Below are 17,773 nucleotides of genomic sequence, written 5' to 3'. Positions count from 1 at the left end.
TACATTTCATCTGTTCTTCTCCAGCCTTGCTTACACCTTAAGATGAAAGCCAATTACCAGTTCTTATTATTCCTATCTGTTTTTTCAAATGCAATTTGCTTCTACTCATGGTTCCTCAGAAAACTTGTTGTCTCAAACCAGTATGTTCCTGGTATGTTGCACAGGGGCAGGGAAGAGGAACGGGAGGCTGATTCAGAGTGCTGGTAGCATGGAGCTGGGCTGGGCTGGCTCCCTGTGCTCAGGCTCTGGTGATGGGCATGTTTTGCAGGATGATGACTGCTTTAGTAGGAGCCTAATAATTTGTCACGGCACAGCTCCCTGTCAGCATGTCTTGTGCATTATCCTTATTTAGATTTTTGCTACTTAAAAAAAAAGAAATTAAGAAAATTACTGAATAGAAGAAATTACTGTATAATTGGAACGCATTTCTACAGAGAGTAGCTTCTAGCTTTTCTCCTTTTCCTTCAGAAAATGATCTCTATGTTAAAGACACTGCTTTTCCCCCCACCTCCCTCCCTGGTCAACACTCGCTAGTAGCAAAGTGGGGACACCAGCGCAGTGGTCCCCACCAGCCTGTTCCTCAGCATCCCAGAACTCGCTGTTCTCCAGCTCCCTCCTGCTGCAGGCAGCCACTGCTTGTGCTCCAGACTCTGCCTTTTCTTAAGGTGCTTTGGAACTGGGATCCCTCTCTGTGAGTGAAGGACCCTCTGTGGCTGTGCTTTTGTACTAACACCACGGTTTGTGCAAAATCACCGTTAATACCCGAGGTGTGTGGGCAGCCGGACTGGCCTGGACTGAGCACTGAGAGAGGCAGCACAGCCCCTCCAGCCGAGCTCCTCCACCTGCTCGTCTCTTCTAGCAGCACATCTTCGTGTCAGAAATACATAACTCCCTTGATGCCTCCTAGGGATTATTATTCTTAAAGTGCTTACTACACTTTGTAACTAAAAATGTGAAAAATAAAGATCTCCAGAGCTCTCTGGTAGCCCCTTGCTGCTGCAGATGAAAGGAGGGCAGGGACAGCACCTGAAGCAGGGATGGATTTAGAGGTCTTTAGCCTCTAATTTTCCCATCTAAGATGTGAAATACAGTGCTGGGGAACCTTTATCGTCCCTTTATGCTGCTTGTTTCCAAAGCTTTTAATGCCTGAGCTTTTCTTTTGTCTTCTTCTTTTTTTTTTTTTTTTTTTTTTAAGAAGTGGGATTTTTGTTAAAGAAAATGGCAATCTTTGGGGAGATTACTGGTACTCCACTGGCATGCACTTACAAAACTGATTGTTTTAGAAGAGTTTTCCCCTCTGCAGATGGATAATGATACATTGCTCAGCGTGGGGGTGGATGTGGAGGTATATCCTTGCTTATCAAGCTGGGATACCTTGGATAGCTTCAGTGATGTGATGCTGACTCATACTTGCTCACCACTGGGCACTGAGCTATCATAAACCCATTTTATTAATAAATGAGACTATTCTGACTGTCAAAACTAAGTACCTTTCCCTCTGCTTTGTCTGCCTGGGAAATAAGGGTGCTATGAATCTGACGGGAGGGTGGATGTAGAAGCAAGATGTACAGTCACAGTTGCACACAGATATTTGTGTGTTACTGTAGAGTGTCTGGTGTGGTGCTGCAGGTGTGATCTGTGCTTCACAGATCAAAGATACTTGTTCATCAGAATCGTGCTTCTGTGGTGGGATTTGATGAGCGTATGTATGCACGTACATTCATATACACACAGGGATAGAAACTTTTTGTGTTATTAATTCCAAGGCAGGTCAAGGAGAGACTTCTTTGTGTTTTACAGTATCCAGGAGAGCTGCAGATATCCCTAATACAATCCTTTTTCATTTTCAGGTTTGTTTCTAGTGTGTAGCTCAGTGTTAAAATGATTTACAAGCAGTTTAGCCTTAAGCAGTTTGCATTGGGTACAGATAAAATCAATTATTACTTCTCTTATCAGAAGTGAAATGCTCCAAGTGCCTGTGGGAGCTGTTGATTTGTTTTAGACCAGAGCGTGAAGAGCTCAGCCCAAGCAAAGGGCTCGCTCTTTTTTTTTTTTTTTTTTTTTTTTTTTTCCCTCTCCAGGTGGTTTGGCCTCTTTCTGCCCCTTGTCAGCCCAGAAGCACTTTGCATGTCAGATGGTCCCACCGAGTGCTCGTTGGGCTCCTCTGCAGGGGTGTCCCGTGGCGCACACTCGGGTGGCTTCAGGAGCAAAACCCTTTCATTGACTTGTTTGTTACGTTCCCTTCTGGAAGCAGGGTGTGGGAGGTATGGCTTGGAGACGGTTCAAGCGTACCTCCAGCTGCTTGAGGAGCTCCTTGGGGATTTGAGCACAACTTGGTGAATCAGCAGAGTCTCAAGGACTGGACAGAGACCAAAGAGGCTGCAGCATCAAGAAATATAAAATTCTGTTTTCTTAGCTGCCCTCCTCATTGCTCAGCCATAGAACTGGTACTTGGCCATATGGACCCCCTTTCCCAGTTTAAATTCACACCAGGGCAGAGCCCCAAATAAATTTTGTGTGTTCTTTGCCTCTGCCCTGTGCTGAGGGTGTGAGTTACAAGCATATAAAATAGCGCAGCACTTTGCGCCTCCACACTGGCTCCTGACGCTGCAACATGGTGTAGGGGCTGCGCCCTGGCTGGCAGCCTGGGCAGCATGGGTTGTGGTGGAGCTTGGCCAGCCCTGCCTGCAGCGTGAATCGTCCCTCAATAAGGGTTTTCCTTAAAAGTGTGCTGGTATTTTCTCTTTTTTTCATGTGCAGCGCCTCAACGAGAACCTGGGAAAGCTCACAGCCAAGTTTGAGAAGGCCACTTCAGACAAACTCAAATGTCAGCAAGAAGCTGAAGCTACAGCGTGTACCATCGCTCTTGCAAATCGACTGGTGAGTGTCAGCAGATGCAGCCTGGGTGGCATGAATGGGAGGTATCAGGTGCTGCTGAGATGTGAACCATGTGCATGCAGTACGTTACATCCTCTCATTTTTTTTTTTTTTGAATACATTTCCTGCACTGCAGCAAGTTTCAGTAATAAAAATGATTTTGCACTGGCTGTTTGCATACATCAGGATAGGCACTGCTTGTATTAAGAGACTGGCTCTACTGTCTTCACAGGTCTCATCTCCTTTCTGTTACTTAAATGTGTGATGATGGGCCAAAACTATATGACTGAAAAATCATATTTGTAAAAACAAAGACAGGAATATGCTAGCAGCTTTGTAGGCTTTGAAATGACAAAAAGTTAATAGTGAAAAGCTCGAAAAAAGCAGAGTATGCCAGTGTTATCAGTCCTTCGGCAGGCACAGCAATCTGTTGTCTCTTCAAAATGTGCAGCCTCCTAGTCCTCTGCGGGGGCAGTGCCCCTGTCACTGCTGCACCCCTAAGGGACAGAGATGCTGGCCTCTTCGCTGGACCCCTGCTCGCATCCCATGCTGCAGTTGCCCTCAACGCTTTGCAGTTTGGCCCCTGTGCTGGCTGTTAGCTGGAGCAAACTGCTGCTTCCCCCAGGCAGGGGAACGGTCCAGTGCCTGAGCTGTGCCCCAGCTGGCGCTGGCTCTAGCACCTGGTTCTGCCACCTCAGGCTCCCCCCACACGCGAAGGCAGCGCTGACAGTTGTCTCGGTGGGTAACCCCGGTTTTTTTATGCTTTTGAAACATCTGGCTCGCTGTGCCCACAGGGAAGGCGCAGGTAGCGGTATGGGCTTCTCCGATACAGGTGTCGGCAGCGCACTCCCACCTGCTTCTGCCGAGCCCTTGGTGTGGAAGGTGCCCGTCCAGCTCCAGTTTGGGTGCGGGATGTGGGCACAGCTCAGCACGTGGCTCCTGCCTGAGACCTGGCACAACTCACTGGGACGCCCAGTCCCTTTCTTCCGGCCACACAGCCTGGCCTGGTAGCAGCACTGGAGGAAAGGCTGCTGTGCTACCTGTCCTCCCAGGGGCAGCCGGGATGTGTTCAAACCATGCTCTTTCCCAAGAGATTGTACCTGTGGCTCCAGGAGCGTGTCCTGCCCGGTCTGCAGCTATTCGGGGGTGGAGGCTGGTCTCAGTCTGTCTTGTTGAAGCTGTTTCTGCTGGTGGGGCTGTTGGCAGAATATAAAGGTATTTCTAGAAGTGGTGTTGGCTGCAGATTTCTCTGCTTGTTTTACAGGCTCATGACTGTGTTGGGCTGTAGTTTGTATGTAAAGTATCTACCTGTACCTATCCCAGCGTAGTTAGAGGAGAGAGAGAGAGCCAGACGGTTATGCTTTTTGCTTGGGATATGGCGAGTTGTGCTCAGTTCTCCCTTGTTCTCCATTCCCTACTCTCAAACCTTCTTAGGTGACTTTCAGCAAATTGCTTTAGCCTGGGTTTTCAGGGCTGTTTAGATTTCACGTGCGTTTGCATGGGCACGTGAAGAAGGCTGTGTTTAGTGGGATATCGGAGTGCTCCCAAGAACTGCACAGTTCACCTGCTGCATGCTTAGGTAGTGGGAAACTCTGAAAAAAACCTTTCATTTTTCATATTTAATCTCTGCGTGCCTCCTTTGGAAAACAGGAGTGCAGCACGGCTGCAGCACAGGTGGCTGCTCTGCAGGCAAATGCAGTCGGACCATGATATGCTCAGATATAAGGGTCGGAGACAAGCAGCAGATAAGTCCCTTCTTATACTGATTTAGATCTCCTATGCAACCACCAAAGGAGTTTTATGCTTTCATGTTCTTCAGGTTAAATCTCACTGAATACTTCCAAAACCTTTAATTAAGACAGGGAAATAGTGTTTTCATTTGAAAGAGCCGTTTATGTTTCTGGGGAGATTTTTGCAGGATGAGTATTTCCCTGTGTCTTTCCATGGCCTAACAAAATCTTGTGTAACATGGGATGTGAAGGTAGGTTGTGGCTCTTGTAGGAGTCAGTAAAGACAAAATACAAGAAGAAAATATTTCATGAAAAAGAAACATAGAAATGATGGCTTCAATTCTTTTCATATAAATATGTGTGTGTAAGTGCATGCTTTACGCTGAATAGAGCTTAATTTTGCTTCGATTAGTACCATTGTAACAAACAGAACATGATTTCTTCAAGGTGTCTGCTTAGCAGGTGAATTCTTGGCTTAAAAGGTGACTTTTCATTCAGGTACAACTGATATTCTGATAAGGAAAAATTGTAGAATTTGGGAGGGTCTTGGCTCAGCTGCATTACCAAAACTGTTTTTGTAAAACAAAAGTAGCAAATACTTTAGTAAAATAGATTGTCCCTTGTGATATTTGTTCCTACCTGATTTTTTAAGATTACTAATTTCCTCTGAAAGAAAATATTTTGATTCTGAAATCAAGACAAGACACAGGAATCAAGTTTGAAAAAAACTTTCTTTGGTCACAGTTGCGGTTTTTGCACTGCTGCATGCGTTAGCTTGCGGTTCAATAGCACCGAGCTCGTGTCACGGGCGGTACGGTCTCAGCGAAGCAGCGGGAGTACGTTGGTTTTTAAGCATGTTCTTTACCTTGCTCGTTAACTGGGACTGGTCCTGGGCTCAGGGTCAGGACCTGCTTAAAAGCAGGACTTGTTCAGGTGCTTTGCTGGCGCTGGGCTGTCCCCTTCGCTGTCCGATATCTCGGGGTGGTTTTTGTTGTTAGGCGCAGTCTCGGTGATTCACTTTGTGTAGCAGTTTAGCTGCGTTGGCTTCAAAGCCTCCCTGTTTCTTGCCTCTTGAAATGTTTTGGATGCACTAGTGACAGCTTTGGAAAGAAACTTTTCCTGTCCAGGCTTTGGGACAACCACAGCAACAAACTTTGAAATCCTGAGACCGTTAAAATAGTGACGATGGGGTTATGGGCAAGCTGCTTTTCCCACTCTGCTCTCACTTGGTGTGTGAACGAGGGGCACCGTGCGCGGCTCTGCCCAGCCACCAGCGGGTGACACTGGCCACTCCAGTTATTTCTGTCTCTTACATATGCTTGAGAATGTTTTGGTGACCGGCTTTCAAGCCTCTCGTTGAATCAAACTGAAAATGGTAAAAGGAAAAAGGAGGATGTGTTATCGTGCAGCCTGGGTGGAGGGGGGTGGTTTGATTTTCTGGGCAGATAAAGGACTTTAAAGTAGAAAGCCTATACCTGAGTGAATACAGCTGTTATTTCTGTCAGCCTTTTGCTGAAGTAGATAAGCCATTTTCATTTAGACTGAATTTGGATGTCCGCTCAAGTACGGTGTATATTGCTGCTCCATGATTAGTCATGTCCTCCCGTGCTCATGCAGGTGATGTCCAGGGCGGCTGGAAAGCAGTTTTTCTTTGTGTTTGAAAGCGTGGAGAGCTTCCCCAGGCTGCCTCTGTCTATGTGCATAGATGAGACAGGCTAAATGTTATTTCCTCCATAGTCTGTCTGCTAATGTTGTTGTCTTCTGCCCACTGGCTGCTGCTAGGACGCACTCTCCCCAGGCTGAAACACCTTTCCTTTCATCATTAGAGAAAAAGCAGGGCCAGGAGGAAGCAAATCTCTATTCCTGCATCTAGGACCACATAAAACTGAAGTACCATATGACTGGCACAGTCTTTGCAGTGGTGAGGAAGATGAGTGCTGGGCAATGCCCTGGATTCCTCTAGAAAAAAAGCAGCGTGTTTTTTATTGATCCCTAGCTGGTAAACATCATCTGCCACACTGGGGCTGGGTAAATTTTTCAGCCTGATAGTCACAGGCGTTGATAAGAGATAAAAGGCTGAGAGCCTGGGGAAGCCAGTGTCAACCCTGGGCTTTTATAAAGCAAAGAAGGATAGAGTGGGACTGTTTGCATTCTGGTTTTTTCCTATGGCTTGCTGAGAGATGGATATACACACAAACACACAAAACATGCTTGAGAGCGATATTGCACTGAACAATGTGTGCAGTCTAAAAAAAGAGTGCAACAGCAAACAAGGGGAGAAACCCAGATATCTGTCCCATTCAGTGTCTGCTGTGGCCACGTCTCCAAATGCAAAGATTTGGAAAAATATTTGAGTGTTGCTTGGAGCTCTCCTAATGCTGCACATAGGCTCTTAATCATCTTTCTGCTGCTTTCTCACTCCCAGCCCTCTTAACCCTGCCCAGTTTCTGTGCCAGAAAACCACTGGAAAAGGTGGGAAAACATAGCAGTCCCTTTAGTATTGCATGAGCCACCTGGAGAGTGCTTCCTGCAGGGACCCTGTGTGGTTGTTGTCTGGGGACTGGAGCGGGGGGGCTGTCCCCTTTGCTTCCCAGCCGGAGGCTTGGAGCGGTGGCGGGTTTGCTGGAAGGGTTTCACCTCTTGCTGCCACGCTGAGGGCTCCAACTTCCTACTAGCGTGGAACTTTCTGCAATGCAGCCAGAAACGTGTTGCACAGACAGCTGCAGGCTCCTGGGGTCAGTTAAGCCTCAGGACCTGAGGCAGCGTAAGCCACTGATGGGCAAAGGAGTCCGCGCTAAATCCAGAAACTCTCTCTTATATCATGTGGGAGGCGAGCACAGGCTGTTTGCTCAAACTCCCGCCTGGAACTGAAGTCCCTGAATGGACACCCCTTAGTCTCCTCTTTGGAGCTTTAATGGGGGAGAGCATGGCTCTTGCCAGCCTAGTTATGAGGAGAGAAAAATAACTCTGGCTTCTCATGCTGCTGATGCCACAGTATGTGCCGATGCTCCGTTACCAGGGGTCTCTGTTTGCTGTGGGTCATATGGAAAACAGTGGAAATCATTAGGATCAGGGATGATTTAAAAGTCTGGGCAAGGCCAAGGTTACTTCTACTGGTGGAAATTATTAGAGTTCAATGCCACTTTTAGGGAGAGGAGGAGAGAAGCACTCTGTCCCTGTGCAGTTGGCGTGCTCTGCCTGCGGCTGGGGTATGAGCTGCAGCATTTGTATTGTGGTTTAGCAGACAATCCATTCGCTTAGAGGAGTTCCTATTTAGAGGTGAAATCTTATCATACCTTCCATAAGACAGAGAGAAATGCTGGAGGAGCAAGGACGCTGCATCCCAGGCCATGTTGGTTACATCTCCTGCCCACCCCGTGGCCTGGGAACAACGTGACTGAGACTCCGTTGGGTTCCTTGAAGCTCCCACCAGGCATCAGAGCTGAGGGAGCAGCGAGCACAGGCAGCTGCTAACACAGACAGAAGCAAGTCATGTCAGTGCCAGCTCCACTAGCTGTTTTTAAAGGCCTGGTTAGAAAGCACACAGCTTGCTAGTACTGCTGTCAAAATTGGATCACTTTTACAGTGTATGCAAGGAACTACTTGCATCCTAACTTACTTCTGTGCAATGCACACCATCTCCTGTGTCATCTCTGGCTTTGATCTAGGAATAGATCTTGACAGCCCTTACTGATGTGCAATTTATTTGACATCCAAGATCTGTCACCCATGTGGCTGTGGGTAGAAATAAGTTCCCAGACTTTGAAATTAACACATTTGAGGTTGTATGATGAATACACCTAACTGAGCACAGATAGCATTGCTTGGATGGAAAAAATGAACCGAGGGGATGAAGGGAAGCCAAACTTTTACAGTGCCTTTGGATGACTTAAGAAAGATGCTCCAGGATACAAGAGACAGGGACAAGGGAATATCTAGGGATTTGTGCACCAGAAAAAGGAGGCTGGCTGATGGGTGGTATTTGGGAGTGGATATGTGCTAATGTGGCAGATGAAATTTAGTGATGACAAATGCAAAATAATTCATACAGGGAAAACTAACTGTAATCATGCGTTTACATTGATAGGTCCTAATTGCACTATTACCATGCACAGAAGAGCTCTTGGAGTTGTTACAGAGAGTTTTCAGAAACAGCAGCGTGGTACTTGACTGGAGGAAGAAAGGCGAATTGAATATTAGTAATTGTTAGGAAAAAATCAGGAAACGGAAGTTAAACAGTCATTGTATCAGATCTGTTGGTGCCTATGTCTCACGTGCTGAACACAGTCAGGTTACCCCATCTCAGAATGCTGTAGGTGACCTAGAAATGCTACAACAAAGTATTTAACGGCTTCCATATGTGAAGAGAGGCAATAGATTAGAACTCTTCATTTTGGAAGAGAGACCGTGTAGGAGGGGTGGGTGTGACAGAAGCCTATAAAATCATGAATGGTATGCAGAAGGTGAATAGGGAATGATTGTTCACCATCCCTCATTATCAAAGCGGTAAAGGTAATCAAATGAGATGGCTTTTAGTTTGCTACTTGCTAAATAAAAAGAATTCCAATGACTTCTGGGATCTGAGGTGGGACCTGGGATTTCTTTAAGGTACTAAAACTGGCGGTAACGTGTGACCCAAGCAAAGGAGAAATAAAGACCTCTAAGATCTAAATGGATAAAAAAAAAATAACCTCAAGAAATTAATTAGGAGTATGTAGACATTCTACAAGTATTAGAAAAATCAGAGCAATAAAGATGACTTGGTCTTAGAGGCTACGAGAGCAGTGAGAATTGACCCCAAGGAGGCTGGAGGGAAGATTTCAAGGTACTTCATCTGTAAAGACTACAAAGGAAAGGTGGAGGAATTGGACATCTGTGCACTGTTACTGGAGTTGAGATTAAGGATCATTTATGATTACGATCCTTACAAGTAACTGGTAACTTAAAAGCAGTGTTTTGCTTTTTTTTCAACAAGTAGGATTGCATAAGAACAGATATGGGGGCTGGGACGTGGGTCTGTCCAGCTTCAGCTGCACTCCAGCAAATGCCCGGAACAGAGGAGGAACAGGGCAGGTATTCCACATGCTGTGCCTGATCCTTGATATTTCCCAGCTGTCAGATGGCTCCGCTTGAATGTATGTGGGTATACATAAGGCAGACCTATAATACTGAGAACATAAAAATGGGGATTCCCACAGATAAAGAGGAGCATGACTGTAATTGAAATAACTGGATGGTCTGGATAGGGGAACCACAGGAACAGGATGAAATTCAGTAATGCAAGAAGCAGGTACTATGGATTTATAGCAGATTGTCTCTAAAGCAGGAGCACATCACCAGCAACCGGTGAGGATTGTTTGAATCTATATATTCAGGCTTTGTCCTACATGTTGTGTGGCCTTAAGAAAGGCAGATGTGGTCCCAGTCATACCAAAAGCAGGCTTTCTAGTGAGGCGAAGGGAAAATCAGCACAGGCCGAGATCAGCAAAAGGCACTGGGGAGACCTCTGCAGCTTTGTCAGTAGGGTGGTGGTTGATGTTCATGAAGGAGTCACTCAGCTGGAGTGGTTTGGGGACAGATCTGAGGTTGACCAGGGCAAAGAAAACCTGCAGCCTCTGTTTCTGCTCCTGGAAGGAGCCAGGCTGCCCAGGAGGCAGTTTTCACTGGTTCAAAGGGGCAGATTTATCAAGGCAGAAAGGTCATCAGAGCTGTTTTTGCAGGTGTCTATTAGTTCTTGCGTTCATCAGAATGGTCTGGATTAGATGGTGTGTAAGCATGTCAGAGTTTCCCAGCAATACAATTAAAGAACAGATAGAGACTGTCTGTAAGGAACTGTAAATTCCTGGGTGGTGCAGGTATGAAATGCCAAGTAGATAAATGTAAAGCAATGCGTACTGGCAAAATTAGTTTTTACTTTACATGCCCTGTAAGTGATGCTGAGCTAGTTATTATCATTCAGGAATGAACTGATGGGGTTGAGTTCTGTGAGTATGTGAGCTCTGTGCTCCCAGAGGCAAAGAAAAACCTCAACAAACCCAAGCTGGAATTGAATGTTAGGGTTTGTTAGGAAAAGAAGAGAGAAGAAAACCATAGAAAAATCACAATCTTACTATATAAATACATGCTAAATAAATCTCGAATGTGCAGCTGTACCTCCGCCCCCTCTGCCGTACCTCAAAGGAAATAGTGGAATGGGAAATGGTGCAAAGAAAGTAACAACAAAAAGAAACCGGATAATAAAGATTACATCATGCGGTAAGGATAAAGATTGCAAGGACAATCAAAAGGCTTCTTCTGTGTGAGGAATTATTGAGTAGGCTAAAGCTCTTCAACCTCCAAAGGAGACAGCAGATGAGGTATTAAGGGCTTGAAATCATGAGTGGTATGGAGAAGGTGACGTGAGCACGATTGTTTGCTGGTTTTCCACTGTGCAAACAGGTTTTAGCAATTGAAAAGTTCAGGCAGTGCATCAGAGGCTGTAATTTTTTTACAGAAGGCCTGCAGGTGCCCAAGGGTGGGTTTGCTATCCACGACAGCTTAGTCCCAGGAAGGAAAAAATCATCAGTGGCTCTTAAGCACAAAGACACAAGCTCTGTTTCAGAAGGTCCTTAAACCTCCAGTTGTGGGAGGCTGGGGGATGATGTCAGGAACTGTCACCAGGTGCTTGTTTGTCCTGGCCTCCCAAGTCACCTGTCGAGGCTGCTGCCAGCAGCCCAGGGGCCAGGGGCCAGCTCGGGTCTGGCCTGCAAGGCTGGTCCTGGTGCTGGGGCTGTGTGGTTGAGGGAAGGACATCGGCTCCTGGGCTTAGCCAAGCAGAGCCCGTTCCCTGTGACGTACTGGCTGTTTCCAAAAGCATCTGGAGGCACACGAGGGAAAAAGGAGAGCTGTTTGTATGAGAACCCATGGCACAAACCGGCCAGGAGTACATTTGTGCTGGAAATGAGAAGGTGATTCCTAACCCTCAGAAGGCAGCAAAAGTCTGCTAGAAATAGGACTTGGCCAAGCTGGAATGCATGATGGTGGAATTCAGTGAGGATCTGAAGGTGGTACCTGCGTTCTGCATATCTGTTTAAGGTGGCAAAATAACACAGTTTAGGGGAGCGAGTTATTTAAGGTGTTCATAAGGCTTCTCACAGGGGTTGGTGTTAGAGCTGGTCCTATCTAACATTTAACAGTGGCCTGGAAGAAAGACACAGTGTCGTGTTAGTCACGTTTGCAGCACCCCTTCTTTGAAGAGGTTTGTGAAAGTGAAGGATATAGAGGAATTTTTAAGGAAAATGAGAAATACGAGAAATAACCCCAAGGTCTTGTGGACTGTATACTGAAGAAGAAAGCTAGAAAGGGCTGGCTGGCCCTGGTACCAGGGGTCTGGGAGCTGGGGGGATCTGTACGTTAGGTAGATGTTTCCAGAGCACCTTGACAACAGGAGAGATTATGAATTTGACTGTGAAGTTTGGCATTCTCGATCTCAAATCCATGAGTCCAATTTAAAACTGTTTTGGGTTTTTCTGGCTTGTGAACCTTGAAGAATGCATTCCATTGATATTTCCAAGGGGTGTTTCTCAGTTAAAGCAAGCTGAAGCTTTTTTCTTTAAAAAAAGAAAAAGCCGCGGGTGGGTGGGGGGGGGGGTGGGTGGGAAGTGTCTGGGTATCTTTTATAATCACAGGAGGGAGCGAGGGACCAGTGGTACCCTGAAAAGTAGCAATGTTCAGAGAAGTTGTCTGTGCACGTAGAGATACCTTCTTTCACAAGGAGATGCTGTACCCTCTTCAAAGCTGGTAAGCCTCTAGTTGGACTGTTTGTGCATTGGCAGCTCATGAAAGATGTCTTTGAGGAAGTGTTTTCTGCACAGAGCCTTAAGCAAAAGAAAAATGTAGACCCAAGGGAGTTGTGATCAAAACCCCATCTACCTGGGGTAATAAATTGTGTGGAACAGCTGAAGGTTGTGGCTGTTGGAGAGGAGTGCTCTGTGTGAGAGAGGCTGTAAGGAGCTGTGATCTGTGGCATTAAAGCAATTAACAGCTGATGGGCTGCCTCAGACATCCTTATGCAGATATCTTTATGTGAATTCCTGCTGGGGAAGTGATGGATCCTGCCTTCATGATTTTAGAGGAGTTGTGGAGCAGACAGCTGAGATTTGACTGCAGGGCCAGTCTTTCACTGAATGGGGCAGTGGGCGTAGCGGAGCAGCCTTTGAATGTTTCCCATCCCCAGGCTTTAAACCTTAGCAAATGGCAATTGATGTCAAGAACATGGGTACCGCCAGGTCCTGAGGTATCATTTAAAGAACCACCCTAATTATTGATTTGACTTGGGAAATTGTAGGTTGGCGGGCTCGCCTCTGAGAACGTGAGATGGGCTGAAGCTGTGAAAGACTTCAAGCAGCAGCAGAGCACCTTGTGTGGAGATGTCTTGCTGATCACTGCCTTCATCTCCTACCTGGGCTACTTCACAAAGAAATACCGTCAAGACCTCCTGGATGGAATGTGGAAGCCGTACTTGCACCAGCTAAAAGTAAGCCCCGATTTCTCTGAAAAGCTGCTGTTACTGAAAATAACGTGGCTGTAAATTCTGATGCCCACAAATGAGGGGTATCCCTGTGTTCCCACTGAGATGGATTGAGGAGAAGGACATAGTCCTACTCGAGTTACTCCTCTCTGGGGAAGGCGTTGTGATGTCCGTGCTCCGTGCTAGGGACCTGCTTCTTCCATCTACAGAGGAAAACCCTCGATGCAGCAACCCAAACGTGGAGCCTGGTGCCGATGCTGTGCTGTTATAACCAGGCACAGGGATGGCTTAAGAAGGAGAGAGAGACCATGGAGAAGGAATTGTTTGGAGCCGGCAGAGCTCACTGCCAGCCCTGTGGTAGGCTTGGAAAAACTCCAGATGGTTCCTCATGCTGAACACAAGCTCTGTTCATGCTGGCCAGGCCTCTCAGCTGGTTTTACCCATGTCTTGCTGTTTGGACCAGATGGAGACCATCATGCTTCAAACTTGTTTAATATTTCACTGATTTTTAACAGGTCCTCTCATGCATCAGTAAATGCAAGTGCTCAGTCTCCTGCAGGATTGAGCTTGTGCACATCAGTACAGTAACTGGATATGTTACAAATCCTGGTGAAACACCAAGAAGCTTTTAAATACACTCACAACGGAGCAGTGATGCCCAGGTCAAAAAGCTGAGAAAACCAGCAAGTTTCTTAGGATGAGAGAGGAAAAATTTCATTCTGCATTTCTTAATGCTTAGCCAAAAATTTATTTAAAGAAGGGAATATTGTTCTGAAAATGACCTGACTGTTGTTAGACATTTCAAGGAAGTGTCTGTATTTCTAATGGAGAATCGAAAGCCCATTCTGCTCAGGTATCTGGCACAGTTAACTTTCTGGTTGTCACACCCAGAAATGGCCTCCCATGTCAGAGAAGTGTTTCTGGAACGGCTAATGCTATTTTGCAACACACCAGCAGGCTTACGAGGGTGTTAATTACATTCTTCCAAGCTGTTGTCTCAGTGAGCTTGTACAGGGCAGCGTGTGATCTGAGCCTGCTCGGCTGGGCTGTGGCCCTTCGGGGTGCTTAGTGCATTGCAGGCAAGAATTTTTGGGTTGCTTGCGTAATTTGTGTTCATTCACAACAGGACTGGGAAACACTTAAAACCAGATCAAAACTATCGTGTAGAATGGGAAGCCACTGATAAATAAGACTTAGCAGTTTTTAATTAAGCTAACTTTCCTTTCTTCAAGTATTTTCCTTGCTCATCTCTGGAATACGTTGCAAGTCACACTCGCTGCTTTTTATCGACACATTAGGAAGGATTTCTCCTTTCTTCCCAGGTGTCAATCCCCATAACTCCATCCCTCGATCCTCTGACCATGCTGACAGATGATGCTGATGTTGCGGCTTGGCAGAACGAGGGCCTGCCAGCTGATCGGATGTCCACTGAAAATGCCACCATCCTCACCAACTGTGAGCGCTGGCCCCTCATGGTGGACCCCCAGCTGCAGGGTATCAAATGGATCAAAACAAAGCATGGTGAAGACCTCAGAGTGATCCGGATTGGGCAGAAGGGGTAAACATCAACCTTATCACGTAATAATACCTTTTAAGGGTTGTCTGCCTGTGGTATTTGGTGAACAGCGTACATTTAACTGCAGCCATCTGAGCCAATTATATTGAGGAAAACCCTCAAATGTATTTGTGCATCAGCTGCTTATTCATTAGCAAAATGATAGGGACTTCTCATTAAATAGAGGGTCTGTTTAGTGCTTGGCTCAGTTACCATAGAAACTCCTCTGAAACTGAGAAAGGAGAGAGCTGTGTGCTGGAGGCTGAGCATCCTCCATCAAGCTCGTCTTCTGTGTCATGTCCTGACTTGGTTTCACCCAGGAGGGCGAGTAGGGCTTCCCACGCCTTGGAAGAAGAGAGGGGGCCTTGGGTGTGGAAGGTGAAGCTGCCATGAGGGTCACCATACCCTGCAGACCAGGTGGGCGAACTCCGCTGCCATGCGGGCACCAGCATGGAGGCTCTCATTGCAGCACCTCGGCATCGATCTGGCCAAATCTTTTGCGGGAAGGCTTTGCCACTCCTGGCTCTCATCTCTCTGGTCAGCACACAGTCTGCTCTTCTGCTATCTCACTTTGCACCCATTTCTACCCAACAGAGAGGAGTCACAGCTGGGATGGAGCACCAGAGCTAAATCCCTGTTCGGATATGAGTGCTGAGTTATTTATTTATTTTTTTAATTTTTAATCCAGAGCAAAACACTGGCAACAGGTGAGAGTGGTCCAGGGTTGATGCTTGCAAATTCATGTAGATTTGGAGATGTCTTGGGGTTGCCCACATTGTTTTGCTGGTGGCTCCTCTGCTTTCCTCATAGAGTGTAACAAGAAGTTAATAGATTTGATCTCATGTGGGATGAAAATACAGCTCGTTTTTCATTAGAGCAAAATCCTGCTTCCTGACCAACATGGTCACCATGCCTTGCAGTTATTCAAAGCAATCTGTGGAAAAGTAAGGATCCAAGAGGAGGCACCTAAATACAGACCTCTGGGATGGAACAAGAGGAGCAGACCCTGTAGCATTCACATGCTGCCATTACAGCTTGCTGTGCAAACACAGCATCTCCTTTCCCCCCTCCCTCCCTGGCCCCACATCAGGCTGGCAGGCTCTGAGGGGAGCTCAGCGTGCTGCTGTGACACCTCAGGGCTTTGTTTAAAAGCATCGTTCAGCAAATAAGGGAGTGTTTCATCATCTGGGAAATGATGCTGTTTTATGAGGTTTAAACCCACACCCCTCTCTCCTTCAGGAAAGGATCATTTGAGCCGCTTTGGGGTCAGCTGCTGTCATTCTCTCTGACTGTTTCTTTGTATAAAAAAATCCCTGGACTCAAGAAAAACAGGGGCTGCAGATCAGGGATGGGGTTTGCATTGTGTCAGCCCCTTTAAGTTGGGCCTAAATGTTACTCTGAACTCCTGTCTGAGGTATATCTACCACCTCTTGGGGTCCCAAACTCTCTAGCTTAGATGAGAAACCTAAATTTTAGCAAGCGGGGTTAGCTGGAGTGATGCAATGCAACAGTGATGGGGTTAACAGTGCCTGGAGCATCCTCACCACCTGCCCAGGGCCCTTCTCACCTCTTTGCAGAGAGATAAGTTGTGTGAAGTGTAGAGCAGCCCTGAAGGAGAGAGCACAAGCACTTGACCTTGCCCTTCAAATGCAGAGCATCCCTGTTTCACAGTTAGGCACTGGGCAAAGGGGTCCAGTTCCCTCTTGAGGAAAGCAGCTGTCCTTCACACGACCCTAAACCCTGGGCAAGCCAGAGCTGAAACCTGCTCTTTGTCCTTGCTTTTACACAAGATTAACTCCACCAGCAGATTTTGGGGGAAACAAAGTATTTACTACAAATAACTCTAAGCTGTCCCATCTTTGTTCACTGATGCCCATGCTGGTTTCTTGGCAAAGATGACAGCGTTGTTTTTGTCTGACCTCCAGAGTCCAAGACTTAATTTCTCTTTGCTAGCCAGCCAAAGCTCTGCCCATGCCACTTTGTGCATCATGTGTTGGCACCATCTTACTCCTCTTTCCCTCCCTGCTGGCATGTGCATGTAGCTGCCGTCGCAGTGTGGAGCACCCCTCCGTCCCTGTCACACCCAGCCTTGCTGTACTGGGTACCAGTGCTGTTTCCTACAGGTACCTGGACACGATGGAACGAGCCCTGGCTGCAGGAGAACTGGTTTTGATTGAAAACCTGGAGGAATCTGTGGATCCAGTTTTGGGGCCATTATTGGGACGTGAAACCATCAAGAAAGGAAGGTGAGCTTCGGGGAGGTTTAACGGCAGGTGTGAAAGGGTTGTTTGGGTGTTGTGCTTCTGTTCCTGATCTCAGGCAGTGGGTGTTCGTATACAGCAGTGCTGACATCCTGCCCTCAGAAGCGAGGGCATTTTAAATCAGGCAATCACAGGTGATTCAGTCATAGGATGGCTTTGAAATAAACCCAGATTTTTTGTTTTGTTGGACAGTGTCATTCAAACCTCATGTAAAAGAGAGACCCGTAATTCTCCTTTTGTATAGTGACCTTGGTGTCTGTAACTGGCTGTCCTGCCACTGAATTACTACCAAAATAGCTACTTTGAATTTTAGCAAACACGGCATACAGCTACAGGTTTAAGCATTAAGAATATATAAGTGTTTCTTAATGAGGTCAGGTTCTCCATGGCAGCTTCTGGTCACCCTCCAGCCGAGAGGAGGGCAGCGAGAAGGGCAGCCAGGGAGTTCACTTCTTCCTCCTTTCTGTGTGCAATGTAAAATAAGCACATTTTTAGCATGTGCTTGAATAACGGCAATAATCAAAACCTCATGCTCAGCGCCAAACTTGATTCAGGGACTCTTTTGATGTTTCGCTTGCTTTTGCAGACTGAAGTCGTCTGCCTTCAGAAGGATGGATGTCACTTGGGCTTTTAAGGAGCTCCGCTGCCAAGAGGAGCCCACGTGGGCCGACCTCTGAGCCCGTGGCCATGCCTCGCCGTGCAGCCCTGCTCTTGGCTTTGGGCAGTAAATAATAGAAAGCCTGTTAAGCTCAGCCTTTCACATTCCTTCAGCTCTTCAAGGATCATTTCTTTACTTGCCTAAAATATCCTAGGGTGATGCAAACTGCAGGGAAAGGCAAGC

At 46.7% G+C, this 17,773-nt stretch overlaps 1 protein-coding gene across 1 annotated transcript in view; it reads left to right on the top strand.

Annotated features, from left to right (window-relative positions):
• DNAH9 (dynein axonemal heavy chain 9) overlaps positions 1-17,773 on the top strand; it is a 186,023-nt gene that overhangs the window by 96,159 nt on the left and 72,091 nt on the right. The window contains exons 51-54 of the mRNA XM_055796132.1: positions 2,761-2,880; positions 12,934-13,122; positions 14,439-14,674; positions 16,795-16,917. Of these exons, the coding sequence (XP_055652107.1) occupies positions 2,761-2,880; positions 12,934-13,122; positions 14,439-14,674; positions 16,795-16,917 (668 nt within the window). The remainder of the gene's footprint in view (positions 1-2,760; positions 2,881-12,933; positions 13,123-14,438; positions 14,675-16,794; positions 16,918-17,773) is intronic.

The sequence above is a fragment of the Falco peregrinus genome, chromosome 2, assembly GCF_023634155.1.
Source record: "Falco peregrinus isolate bFalPer1 chromosome 2, bFalPer1.pri, whole genome shotgun sequence".
Taxonomy (NCBI): domain Eukaryota; kingdom Metazoa; phylum Chordata; class Aves; order Falconiformes; family Falconidae; genus Falco; species Falco peregrinus.
The sequence above is the reverse complement of the archived record's forward strand: the minus strand, read 5'-3'. Positions and strand labels throughout refer to the sequence as shown.